The sequence below is a fragment of the Ischnura elegans genome, chromosome 10 (genome assembly GCF_921293095.1).
Source record: "Ischnura elegans chromosome 10, ioIscEleg1.1, whole genome shotgun sequence".
Taxonomy (NCBI): Eukaryota; Metazoa; Arthropoda; class Insecta; order Odonata; family Coenagrionidae; genus Ischnura; species Ischnura elegans.
Window position 1 is genome coordinate 1,853,690 of NC_060255.1, and position 14,891 is coordinate 1,868,580.

The following is a 14,891-nucleotide window of genomic DNA, read 5'->3' on the forward strand; positions in this document are numbered from 1 at the left end:
TACCTTGAGGAAAGTATTTATATTTTTTGACGACGACGAACCCAAAAGGAAAGAGTGCTGGTGGTCCCAAATTACACTATCACTTTTCAACTTTAAATCATTCGAATGAATTAAGTAAAATCAATGCGAGGCTAAGAATGAACTGAAACTAACTTTGCAAAGAGTAAATCCAATAATTACGACACAATAATGATAATTAGGAACAGTTGAGTGTAATTTACAACATTCTAAATAATTTCTGAGAACTTTAATAAAATTGTTATTAACCCTGACTATCGGAGTACTGAGGTAATTACAGACGATTAGGAATTTATGTTAAGGAGTTTGTCCATCATGTTTCCCCGAATTAGAATCGATTAAACCCGAACCCATAAGTATTCGAGATAAATACTCGAATACGTGAAATACGAATACGAATTCATGAAAAGTATATTTGAGCAACAATATCCATCAATAATCCATACCACATTCGCCGTGATGAGCTGGAGCTTTCTTCTGAAAACCCTAAGAAAAATGAGACCCAAAATACTTCATCCTTAATCGACAATATTTCAATGTTTAGGAGAAAATATTCTTTTACGTTTAAGAATAGTCAGTGAAGTAAGTAAAACATTAAGGAAAGTACGTATTCATTTATTTACAATAATGTTGATTAATTATTAAATAATGGAATATACTTATTGAGATAAAATACCCATTAAAGCTAATTAATTAATTTGCATCGGTGAAAATGAAATTCAAAAGAGACTCAAAATAAACATGAGACAATGTTATGGGCTACAGCGTGTCCATATACAATACACTACGAAAACAAAAATTATAGACGATTCACGAGATAGTTACCTGCTCGCTGTCATGTTAAATTCATGAAGCCACAATGTAATTCAATCCAAAATTCGGTTTACTCGTCCAACTCCAAGATATGGAGGTAGTATCCCACGTCTTTATAAGTTTTTTTTGTTTCTTCCGAGATGTATCGCCCGCCCTAAATGTGAGTGCATAAAAATACGTATATATCTTTTATGGTAGCCAGGTTGAATGATGAATGGCACGAGATATATAGGCCAATAAAGGGGATCGCATCATGGGGTAAGGTGGGCTGATGAAGACAATCGCTGAAGAACAAGAGGAAGGGAATTTAGGCTCAGAAAGGCCTCGTATGAGTTATACAGGTAAATTATTCCGGACGTAAACGAGAATGGAATCGTACATACGATAGGGTTAACTGTTCGGAAAGGATAGGTGAGTGAAAACAATCCTCGGACTGATGACTTATGCTTATGAATCACATCCTCACCAAAGTGGGAGGTCTCTGTTTACTCATCAAAGAATTTATAAATTCATCTTCGTGCTCTAGTACTTGTATGGGTACTATAACGTCAGTACCCGATTACATTTGGCAGCAGTGACTTCCTTACCCCACCCAATATGCCACACGAAGATACATCCTGAATTGAGTGGCATCCAGCCAATTTATGGAATCAATATCTCCATAATAATCCATATCTCAAGCTCACCAAAATCACGCAATCATCGGGTCCTTGCGTGGGTGCGAGCCATTTTTCAATAAAATACACCCATTTAGGACTCGGATCACGAATTACCACGAAACCACGCCTCTTCGACTGAAAGGCCTGAAATCCAATCACGTCTCCGTCGATAAATTCTAAGAGGTTTCGATCGCTTGACAGTCGATTCTTTACGTCCATGTCCACGAGACCGCCACCCCTCTTTATCGATACACGCGAAGAATGAACCAAGTTGGGAGTTGGCCTTCTCTAAGAGCTGCGCCACGTAAAAAGGGCCAGGCAACAATTGTTGGGATGGCAGCGGCAGCGCGTGGGTGCACTATGTGTGTATGTGTATTTTTTTTATTTTACGACGACTACTTATCGTGACCGGATCGTTGCCGCTTCCTTCTCGTAACGGCGCTTATTCCCCTCCCTTATGCATCGATATGAAAAATATCTCCACCTCCCATCTCCACTAATAATATCTCGAAGGGGACAACGCCTCCGATTCCTCAGCAGTGCCTAACCGTTGGGGACGTGAGGGGACTCCGTCCTGAAGGGAACAGCGGACCACCCAAATCAAAAAGTCTCTTTCGGTTCATATGCCCGAGTGCATACTCGCCATGGCATATTTCATTTCTTGCGGAAGGAAAACGCACTTTCTATGGTTTAAAATAATATATACTCGCAATTTTCCACGATTATAAAATTTATTGCGACCTAGATTTCGTTGTCACTACATCATCTTCAAGGTAAAAATGGTGTGTAGTGCTTTCAATTTAAACAATTTTTAACTGGAGTTGGGGAATGTAAGGGTAGAGAGGAGGTAATCACCACTTGCACCTTGAAGATAATGTAGAAAAATCGAAACCTAAGTTTCAATACATTTTACAATCGTGGAAAATTGCAAGTATAAATTTTTTCAATATGGAGAAATTCCGCTCCATCACGCTTGAGTCTTCGGATTTATACTTTCTCTAGCGCTGGCGAGGAAACTCAACGAGGGGTAGCTTTAGTTATACGGGTAGCTCAGTAAGAGAGTGAGAGGCATACATCAGGTAATTGATAGGATTCAGGAGGTAAAAATTGAGGTGCGACCTCGGTACCAATCCAGTGGCACTTCAAGTTTACCAATTCCACCAACTACGCGGGCACTGATATAAATCACAACTACTTATTATCTCCCATGCAAAATATCATAGAATTAAATAAATCGGCTTTATATTACCATAAATAACCTTATTGGTGAGGTAACATTTTTAATGCAAAAAAAAAGCCTCACAAAAAATGAACAATGTACTTTCATTAGGCATAATCATGCGATCTTCATTAAAAAAATAAATTGAACTCCTAACCTTAGCATTAATCACATTCAAAAATCTTGTAAAACTCATTCCAGAAAAATAACTTAGTTACTTCTTGCCTCTTCGAGCATACTCTAAGAAGCAACTCACAACGCATCTTGCCATGTTTACGACCCTTACATTTCCGGCGTAGCTTCAAATAATCAGCCACTGGGAATGAAGGAATAATGCGAATCCTCGGCAGGACCTAACCGATCGGGACTTGAGAGGTTGCCGTACTCGAGAGGGAAGTGGACCACCCAACTGAGAGAGTCGCTTTCGGATCACATGAACACTCTCCGCATCGAGAACCAATCGCAACGACTGTTGTTCGCTGTCAAATTCTCAGCGATGCGGAGCAGAAAATTAACGGACTATCTTACAGTGGTGGAGCATTAATTTCTCATCAATGAATGTGGCTAGAATAAAATGAATTTTACAAAGTAATTTCCCGTCGATGGCGGAACATATTTCGTAAAACTTATTTTATAATCACTGACTGCACATACATACTCTAAAATATCATTATTAAACAAATCGCATAGCAGAGTTAGTTGGCAATAATTTAACAATGAAAATAAGCCTCGATGCTTTCAGAATTTCTTTTTTAAATAAAAACATTATCTCATCCATATTGGTCTCATTATTCAGCTCCCTTACCGTAACCATTTGATTAAACCATGCTTTTTCATATGGGGAGATTTTTTGAGACGAAATAGCTCAATAAAATTTTTAAAAACTAATTCCACATTGCCTTCCATAATTCTTTTAATGCACTGGCGAATGCGATATACGATCTAAGATAATAATAGGTAATTAGTATTAATAATAGGTATTAAAATACTCGTGATTAGCGTACAAATTTTAAATAACTGCATAAAAGGTATTTTCCGAGGGCTTACCAGACTAATTCATCATGAAAATAGCCATGATGTACTAAAATGACTGGATTCAATAAATTTTACAGGTTCACTCATCAATCTGCATTAAACAATAACAAATTTTTTCATAATATCAACCTCTTTGCTAGTCGCATGCACTCCATTAGCTAGTCGATGAATATTTTTAGGAGTTGAATGTATTTTAATTATGTTGTAACGATAGAGTTTGAAATTAAAAGTTCCCTTCATTTATAAAATGATACGAAACGCCATTGCTCCCATGAATAAAATCCTTCCGGACGGAAAAAAATGATCGGCAAGCCTTCCATGGCGCCTCCAAATTGCCTTATGTAAATCTACTAAGTACTCTGCTAATATTGGGCTTCGTTTGTGACGTTCCTATTGTAAGTCCCGGCCATTGAAACATTGTATTCATCGCATATAATTTAAACAAATTCACATCACATGGTGAACAACCACCGCTCCAGATAATCTGGACTGAGCTCCAAAAATCTTCGATTCCCTCGACTCTGACACGCACAGCTGCTTGGCCGGGCGCGCGTGGGCAAATGCTGGGCGGTCCGTGGCTCTTGGACGGCGTGATTTTTATAAGGCTCCCCGAACCCGTCCGCAAAGATTTATGGGCCACGTTTTCATAAAGGTGCCGCCGGGGTTGGTTCTCTTGTTTGTGAATTGACGTGTGTTGCTCTGCCTTTTTACAGGAGTGCTTTTTTTGAATGGAGGGGGATTCAAAAAAATTGACAAAGGTCCTTCTCCTCCTGAGGGGTGCATAAAGAGAGAAATGAAAGATACGAGGAGTGGGCGTTTGTTGCGTGGGCAGCCAGCCACCTTCCCTCCCTTCCCGATTCCCGAAACAATGGAGACAGACGAATGTCGATTCTTCACCACCCCTGTCTGCACACAGACTCCCCGCATCCCCAATAAGACACCTTCTTTACGTAACACGGGGATCTCGACAGCTTAACAATTAAAAAAAAGCAACAGTGATTTACAGGTTTTAAATGGAAAATTTTTATGGTCCAGGTGCCAACCAACAATAATCATAGGCATTTTTAGGAAAAATAATAATTATTAAATTATTCTATCAATTGAGGTAGGTTTCCATGGAGAATTTAAGAAGTATTCATGCGGTCTTACCTCCCTTCATGGACTTCCCTCTTCATTTCAAAATAAGACCAACTCCCTTTCATTCAACCAAAAATTGCTATTCCTTCCCCTCCCTCGTTCACCCAACATTCTACCGTCCAACACTGTATTCAACATCCACTCCCCGCTAAGTACTCCCTCCATCCATACCTTCTGTCTCCTCCGTATCTCATCTAAAAGCTGCCTCTCCTCACCCACCATGTCCACCACTTCGCCTTTCTTCTTCCTCTCCATCCACTTAAACTTCTCCATTCTTCTCCAAACCCACATCTCGAATGCCTCGAGTCTTCTCTCGTCCTCCTTCCTAAGTATCCACGTTTCTGCTTTGTCAAGTGTAATAATCCAGATCAGACTATTTACTAACCTTTTCATAAAACTCTTGCATAATTATTCTCTCAGAAGCTCCTTCCTGTTCATGAACGCCTCCTTTGCTATTGCAATTCTCTTCCTAATGCCATTACTGCTGTATCCATTTTCCTCAAACGCACTGCCCAAATAGTTGAACTGTTCAACCTGCTAAAGTTTTTCACCAACCACCTTTATCTTAAGTTTCACATTCCTTGCTCGTGAAGCTTTACAAAACCGCATAACCTTGGTCTTCTTGTGATTTATCCTCATCCCATATTCCTCGCAACGCTCGTATAACGCATCCACTAGAGCCTGAAGCCCCCTCGCTGACTGGCTAATCAACGTCTGATCATCCGCGAATCTCACCGATTTGAACATCACTCCTCCCACTTTTACTCCAGCTTCTAACTCATCCCACGCTTCCCTTACCATCGAACTAATAAATTTGACAAAAGTCGAAAATCCCAAAGTTGGTCTGACGCAATTCTCCACTCCTCCCTGTTACCCGCTAGCCTTTTCATAGAGACGTATTTCTTCTCTTTTTCATGCCTAAAAAGCTTCCTCATTTGAATTCGGGGCCGTCCCTTGTCCATCTTATCATAAAAAATATATATCTCATAATTTCATTAAAAAATTAGATTCTTTAAATAGAATATCAAAAAGTCCACGATGAAAATCGCCAAGAGGTACACTAAATTCTCTAAAGTATTTGTTATTTTGTGAAAAAGATTTCCCCACATAATTCGAGTGTTGACAGGTAACATGGATTCATATCATGTTATCCATTCTCTGCCAAAATTACGCGCCCAGGCCTTAAGCATAAAAAACCCAATTCAGAGCGCACATGAGCATTGAATACGATGCCAAGTGGAGCGAGTGTGGAATTACCTGTTTCAGGGAGACGGTGGAAATTACGCACCGATTCACAAATTGAAATTTAATAGCAACGATTCGATCTAGATGGCATCGATAAGACTCGCATTTTTTCGACTTTTTTATAAAAAGTCGAAAAAATGAACGAGTACCCAACTTTCACCGTGATCAATTTTGATCAAAATCAATGACTAAAAAAAGAGACTGTTGGAGGCTAAAGAAATTATTCATGCAATAGTTCCCTTCTGCCGTTGACCATTAGGTCATGCCTCAAAGAAAACCTATGTAATTTAGCAACCCCACACCTCAGACAATTTTCATTCTAATGCATCAAGTTTACCTAGGCTATGGCGATACTAGAAACTCAAAATTCTAACTCTTAATACAATACTATTGATCATGGATGGTTTGCGATTATGACGTCGCCTTATCGGGACCGATAAAAACAAACGAATGTCGGAAAAAACGGGTGACATATCGTTACATCAAATATTTTTATAATATATCATGGCATTATATTGGGCGGAGATATTGTGTTGGATTATATACATTTTACGAGGTAAAATGCATTTTATTGGATAATATACAGTATACCTACGAAGTATTATGAATAATATCCGAAACATCCTCGTTCACATACAAAATGGTTTATGAATTGATAATGGACAGCCTGAACTGTAAAAGCTCCCCTATTGCTCCGATTGCGTCACATTACGCAATCTCTAGCGGTGGCGATCATCTTTGACGAGCCAACCGTTTGTTACTTTTAATCCTAATTACCGACACGTGTCATTTTCCGCTCTCTTTAAACTCGCATCACGCGATACTCTTAAGAGGCTGTCAACGTCTAGATACATGCAAAGAGAAGGGGGCCCCTGCCAAGGACCTTGGGCCACTGCTATCTGTCCGTTCAACGCCACCCGGGATCAGACCGGGCGGAAAAGCAGGGAGCCATCTCAGCACAGAACCCCCCTCATCGAAGCGAGCCGTTTAATACGGTTGTTAAACCGACTTATGCAAATGAAATATGCGCGATCAGCGGAGCGTTAACTAGATACGGAGCGGGACACAGAGGAGATCATAGAAGCTAGATAAAGGGAGGATAGACGGCGAGTAGCGGAGTGTATTCCGCTTTCTAGCGTTCCTCACGAGCGATAGGTAGGTACCTACGCACGCTCAGATTGCAATCCGGGAGAGCTAAGTCTTCGTCACCCGAACGACGGTGGAAGTGGAGACAGCGGTTTTTTTTCTAACCAAGCACGCCGCCATGAGACGCACAACATGAGGTGAACGATCTTGGTATGAAAGCCGCGACGAGTGAAATTTACGTGGGTGTAAAATTATATTTAAATGCGGCGGCATTCCGCACACTTCTAAGAATCTGCATTTACGAGTGCGCGATGCGAAGCAAATATTCCTCCCGCATTTTTCTAAAACATAATTATACCATCAAAGATGGCATTCGTCGAGGATACACAGAGTAGAGAGAGTACAGCCAGCATAGATAATTCATAACTTATATATTTATGTAAATATCCAGCTCCATTTTCACAGAGAAGTCCAGAGTGGAAGAATTCGGAATGTGGTGCTACCGAAGAATGATGAAGATAAAATGGATTGACCGTGTAAATAACGAGGAAGTGCTAAGAAGAATGGGAGAAAAGAGAAGCCTCATAAAAGCCATAAGCAGAAGACGGGACAACTTAGTTGGCCACATTTTGAGGCACGATGGCCTGATGAAGACAATCGTTGAAGGACAAGTTGAAAGGATACAGGGCAAGGGACGGCCTCGAATGAGCTACACAGGACAGGTTATAAAGGATGTAAAAGAGAAGAAATACGTCGGTATGGAAAGGTTAGCGGATAGGAGAGTTGCGTCAAACCAATCTTAGGATTGTTGACTAATGATGATGATGAATTTCAGGTAACAAACGTAATTTGGCTTCAAATACAGAATTCATTTGCTATTTACTCAGAAAACAAGACGACGAGCATGCAATTTATTCTAATGGTTATCAGGGCTTGTAGGCTTTTCTAGTTTGTTTATTGACTTTTCCTCATTTTTCAGAGACAAATGCAGAAATCGTTGTTTAGGCTTTCGCAGTGCGGTGAGGATTCAGCAGACAGGTTTCAGGTTTTCGGGGTTACTACCGCGTAGATTCATAGACGACAGTTTTGCCGGCATTGCAGCAGGCTTCTTCAGGTCAATGAACTTTTGGGAAATGCAGAAAATTTACTCACTCTTCAAGGGTATAATTTTACTTCACTCCACGCACACCATATGAGAAAAAAGGCGGAAGCCCCTATACCTTCTCACGCAACGCAACAACGATGCAATACCCAAAGTTTGGTTTGCCTTAAAAAAGTCATACACGATGAAAAAGGGAGATGCAAACCAATTTGATGTCGAGTTAAAACTAGAGTAAACGAAACTATAAAGAAGCGCCACGCAGAAAAACGATGAAGTGTATAAAGCCATCGTAAAGAAAAAATCAATTCTAATGCCATCAAATGCAAATGCAACATATTCAATCAGGTAAAATTCGGGTAGACACCGCTTTTAAGGCTAAATGAAAGATACTTTTCCACGGCATAAGTATTAAAAAGGATCATTAAACTACGCAAGATAAAAAGTAAAACGTATTTAACTCGCACCAACACACAATCGAAAGCAGACTCGAAAAATTAGAAAGTGATATCAAATATACTCAGTAAGATTATAAGATTAATTAATAGAGCGTAATACTTAAACATACCTCAACCCATTGACTCATAAAACAACAAAAAACTGATCGATAATTACTTCGTCAACAAACTGATGTGGTAGCTGAGTTGAATTTGTGCAGTGAGGAGAAATGCTTTTCTAGCACGCGCGCCGGTATTTACAGTAGCCGACATTAATTGACGTATATGGAACACATATACCTACGCTCCTTTGGCCCCTCAAGACAAATTACCCCCTCGGAAGCCCAGACTCCGCTGCAACCTTAGATTGCTTGAAAACTCACACTCCCATTAGCTGGCTCCTCAAAGCTGAGGGCTATAATAACCCTTGAGGGAAAAAAATCGTAAAAGTCGACGAATGAGTCCTAAAACACCTCGTCCATCTCCTCAACATCCCGTTTCTTTTATAATCTGAAAACAACAGCAAGCTTTAACGGCATAAAGAAGTCTAAATATAAATAAACCCAGATTTTTTTACTGCCTCGAACGTTAAAAATGAGGAAATTCAAAAAACTGTAAAAGTTGAGGCGTCTACCGCGAAAGAGTAAAATTTATAGAAGCATTAACGGTGCAAATCCGTATAAGTAACTCGAAGTGAGGTATAAAGTAAAGGTTATCCGAATAATGCTGCAAGTAAAAATACCGAAACCAGGAGAAGACTTTAATAAATAAAACTTTAAAAAGGGTGGATACCGATGGCAAGCATTGCCAGTTCGTATTCTCCTCCCCCTGATTGCTCGACAACCCTTTCTGGATTTACAATGCTGTGCGCAGTTGCGTGTTGGCAACGTGTTCATATCGGTATTCGATGGAATAGCATTGCTGGTTGACGGGAGAGAACTTTCACCTAAATGGTATCGATGGCGAGCCAACTTTACGATAAAAGCATTTGGGGTTCGCATTCCTCTTATTGGTCCCTTGCTCCCTTCATATTGGATGCAGTATCTCCACTAATGGGGTTTGTCACCGTTGTAACCTCAATGATACCAAATATTCCCTAAGGCAGTGCCTTTCATTTTACCATGACCGTCCGTAATGACAGGTAAGAAACCCCAGCCACTGTGCCACCAGACGTTAGATGCGGCTCATTGAGCTAGACAATAAGTAATTTCTCAGACTTCACGAGTCTAAAAAATAGACGGAAAATTCAACTATTTCTCCGATGTGTATTTCCAAGAAGTGCCTTTAATGAAATCAATAATGGTCGATTGTTTTAGATAAATGTTTTAAAACACAAATATCATTATGTATTGGAACATTTATTTTCAACCCCATAAAGAGCAGATTCCACTCCATCCAACATAAGCCTTCTGATTTCACTCCAGAAGTTTAACGAAGAGAAAACGGCTGATGCGTAGATACAAAATATCTAGAATCTGTCACACCTATTCGATTCATAATTCTTTTTTGATACAACGCAGAACCTAGATATGTGGGCGGTACTATTTCACAGCTACATCCACATAAATTCTCCCAGCTGCTATCTATGCCAACTGGTTTTAAAAGAGTGACTTGAGAAAAATTTGCTTCGCGTCTTAGTGAATGATATCGGTCATTATCGAGACAGAATTTCGGTTAGTGATTTACGGGAAACGAATCAGGTTGTGAATTACCCACTCGCTGGACTGCCCGGCGTGGGTGTCGCACGAGCCGGATCAAAACCCAGACAGAATGCCCACGTGCCCTGCATAACTTATCGCCTCCTTTGCGAACAAGAATACTGTCTGATATCGCCCATTCCAATGGCCTGAAGGCCTGGCCCGAAGTTTCTCTCGTCACAAAAGGGTTCGTTATTCAGGAGAACGAATATAGCTCCTTCCCATATTCCATCGCCACTTGCTCCTGGCGAATCTTGACCTTTCAAAGAGTTAACGTCACCAATTACCCGGGAGGGACCCAAAAAATGCCTTACTTCATCGCGAAGAAGAGAGAAATTGAGGGGGTTACAGCACCTTGCGTCCCACGTGAGGAAAAGAAAAACGTCGCGCGCTTCACACCGTAGGTCCTAAATACGGGATTTGAAGTTTCCTCTTGGAATCAACAGCTATTGAAGCTGCCAATATGAAGGCGATATCTCATGAGTCATTATAGAACCGGCCACGCAGAATAGACAGATGGTAGGTGCTAACACTCAGGTCAATCTGGCCGTTTTCAAATGCGGTTAAAATTGACCATTGCCATTCGTCTAAACTGGGATTTCTATAACCAAATAATTTGTATATTATGGTGGGTAACCAATCGTAATCAATGCTTGTCGTTTTCTTTGATGAAGGAAACTAAGGTATTACGAGAATCTTCTTCATCCGTCCGTAAAGCTCGGGGAAAAAATTACGAGAACACCATCCGTAGGCAACGTGTAAATGTGACTGCGTTAATGTCATCACACTAAAACAAGTCCATCGGCTTTGGCGGCGCCGATTCTGCTTACAATAAGATAGGTATCTCCCGACATATACTCGGCACTAAAATAAGTAAGTACTCAATATTCAATCTTAAATTTCGCCCCGCATGCCGCTACAATCACGCCTTGACCCCGCCAACGTCGAATTCTTAATTTCGGCGCCCACGTCCATTTTCGCCTCCATTTGCCATTCAAACTCGCCATTCCACGGTTGACAGCAGTGATATATTTTAGTGACAAGTCCAAGTTACAAAAAAATAGTGATTATTTGCACGCCTAAGTATCAGTTGTCCAGTTTCACTCCCATCAATCAAAATTCGGTCTGAAACAGCATTTGCACGTTGTTCAAATCTCAGCTCTTTGAATTTTACCACACCCACAGCATTTAATTTAGGTTTTTAAACGTATCACCCGTGGCCACATGCATACTCCCACTTAGATTTTCCCCAGAATAAGTTCCATTACTCGCCCGAGAAATTTATGCAGTCATTCCGAGAATTTCACAAAATATATTCGTCCTCATACTTCCTTGAATTTTTGCATGACGCAAGATTTCGCCAAGAAAATTACAGTGTAAGACCTTACAAAAGTCTAGGGATAGTTTACTCATTTGAGTTCCGCATTAAAACTAAGACGCAATTCAATTAAAAGGTGATGTAAAGTCCACAAACTTACAATAATGAACTAGTTTGTCCTATTATATGGCCAAAATGCGAGAGCCTGAACCGATCAAAGGGAAAAATCAATGAATTTGGTCGGTAAAGGGACAAAAATGAACTAAGATTCACAAATTCAGATTTCGTCAAAAACTGCAACGGGCGTACAGATAGCGTTACCCAGTTGTTGAGAGAATTAGGCCGGTAGCCGCAGGAGACCCGGAGGCTGCCGCTAGGCTTAGATTTCTTGAACAATTGAGAATGGATGTCTTTAAGAACGACTCAGAGAACATAATATTAGAGCCATATTATATTTCCAGGTCCAATAGAAGCGATTAATTAAGAGAGATGTTTCGCGGAACGGATAGATTTGGTAATTCGTTTTTCCCGCGAACCATAAATGACTTTAATAAACGCTAGTTCTAACTTCGTTAGAGCACTTCATTTTTTAGCTATAAACGGCTGGTGTCCTTTCACCCCCTGCCACACGCCTTTTAGGGGGCTTGCGGGGTATTATGTAGATGTAGATGTAGAAATTAAAGCAAAAAACGGTAAAAATTAACACACTGATTGCGGATGACTTGAATTCAAGGTATCGGTCCCCTTATGTTTCATAGCCCGCCATTTGTCTCCGCGTCTTCTGCTATAAGACGCCGCAATTGTGCCCAGAGTGTCTGTCGCAGTGATAGGAAACGCGTCGTTTGCTCACAGCAGAATTATTGCCTCCACACTGAATATGACATTATTAGAAACAATTAGTGATTTGATAATTTTTTTCAGCTTTGAGTGCGTTAACTTCTACGAGGACTTAGCGAGTGGAAATGCACTGTTTTTAGGACTACATATATACATAACTCTTGAACGCTTTCTCGGACGTAAAAGGGCTCGGTTCAGCAAGGAAGTGAAGAAGAGCGTGGCGAAGGAGGGTCGAGGTCAAAGTGAGGCATTCTTTTGCGCCTGGGATGAGAATTGGCAGTCACTCACCATTCCGTGACAGAGGTTGACGGCGACCGAAGACGATGGGTCGCCGGAGACGGTGCCCGTGTAGAAGCAGCTCCCGTGCTCGGCCACCGCCGACTTGCTGTCCCTCAGCGTCTCGGCGAGCTCCCCGCCCTCGTGGCGACGGTAGGTGGTCACCTTGAGGTGCGGCGAGAGGAACGGAGGGTCGAGGGTCAGCTCGAGGAGGAAGCGGCGCCCGAAGGCGGAGAAGGCGTAGCGGGGGTGCGGGTCCCACAGACCGGGGGCCCGCGCCCGGAAGTGACCGGTCGAATGGTGGCGCCACTTGTGCCTGCGAAGAAAAAATATACAAACGTATCATCATTATTACTACTGACATTATTATACTTTTAATGTAGTGATAATAAGAGTGACAATTGTAATTTTTATAAGCAGTAGTGATTATTGATAAGTATATTTACTATTATCAATATTATTGCTATTGTTATAGTTGTTTTTGCTTTTGCCCCAAACAAAAATCAAGTGTTTAAGTACATATATTAAGGGTGTAGGCTTTCTAAATGCGGAGATGCAGTTAAAATGGACGGACTGACCGAGTGATGGAATGAGGAAGTACTAATGAGAGAAGGTGAGAAGAGAAGCCTCATGAAAATCTCAATAAGAAGGCAGAACAACTTACTTGGCCATGTATTGAAACGTGATAGTGTGCTGAAGACAATCGTCGAGGGAAAATTAGGTGGTAAGAACCGAAAAGAAAGACCTTGGATAAAAAAATGTGTATGCAACAGGTAGAGACGTATGCTTAAGTGAGTGAATTCGTAGGTAGGACAAGATTAGCCGATAAAAGAACTGATCGGAGAGCTGCGTCAAACAAATTGTTGGTAATTGACTATGATATTTATCTGTAATTGAATTAATCATTTATCTTCTGTTGGAATACCAACGTAATACACTCAAATATTTGTCAGAATACGACAAATTAGGTACGACGATTTGTTAACTATCTCAACTGAGATCCCTCAGAAATAGGTTCTCAATTCCAGAGGAATTCCACTCATTGGGCAAATAGTAAGCTACAAAGGGAAATTTACACGTACCATTATTTAACTAGATAGAATAAGAATAAGCAATTTAAGTAGTTTTTTCGTTTAAATTCGAGGAAAACATTAAAAACTATGTCACTGAATTTTATAAAATATATTTAAGAGCAGTAAAAAACAAGGGTCGCAAGTTTAACGGAAAATGCCGATAAAACAGTAGGCAGACACTAATGTGTTTCACAGAGGGCAGAAATTGTTTTCCGTCGTTTTATAATCACTGGCTTCATGCATTTTCATTCCGGGAATTTTCCTCCATGAGGGGGACCGTAGATGATCCGATAGGGCTGTACATTTTATCACTCGGTCACGGGAGATTAAATGCGTTGACCAACTCTAAAATATAATAGACGCTCATTTTGAAGCATGCCACAGGGAGCTTCATTCTCATGAGGTACATGATATAAAAGTTACGGAGCACTTCAAGAAACGAACCACGAAGAGGACTTACATTAATTATAAGGTCACACATTACAAGATCGAACGAGGATAAGTCAATATTAATTCCATTAATTTCCTGCTGTGTAAAAAATATGCAGTCACGTCGTGGTGTAAAAATGCGTTGAATTTTATGTTACCAAAATAAGGTTAAAAGAAGCCTAAAAAGTTTCCAACTCTAGTAAATAATTGATGGCTCCTACTGAAAGAACATGGCTCCAATTAAAATAAATAAAGGAGATAATTTTAAACCAATAATACAAATATTAATATTAAGTATATATTATAATAATATAAATATTAAGTAGGCTGGTAGAAAGCACAGTCAAAATGAACAAGGAAACTGGTTGTTGTATCTGTTCCTTGATCAAAGGGAAGAGTTGGATGAGCCAAAAGGCAGATGGACGTTTCGATCGAAATATAAAGCCTTTACAATAGATTCGCTTAAACAAAACACGCAGATGAGGAGAGGGGGGAGAGGTGAGAATTTTTCCA

General features: G+C 40.4%; 1 protein-coding gene across 3 annotated transcripts in view; it reads right to left on the reverse strand.

The window, feature by feature from the left end:
• The window catches only part of LOC124166511 (A disintegrin and metalloproteinase with thrombospondin motifs 9-like), a 758,369-nt gene that overhangs the window by 398,159 nt on the left and 345,319 nt on the right, over nt 1–14,891 (reverse strand). For all 3 annotated transcript variants that reach the window (XM_046544055.1, XM_046544053.1, XM_046544056.1), the window contains exon 3: nt 12,889–13,192. In XM_046544055.1, coding sequence (XP_046400011.1) covers nt 12,889–13,192 — 304 coding nt within the window. The remainder of the gene's footprint in view (nt 1–12,888; nt 13,193–14,891) is intronic.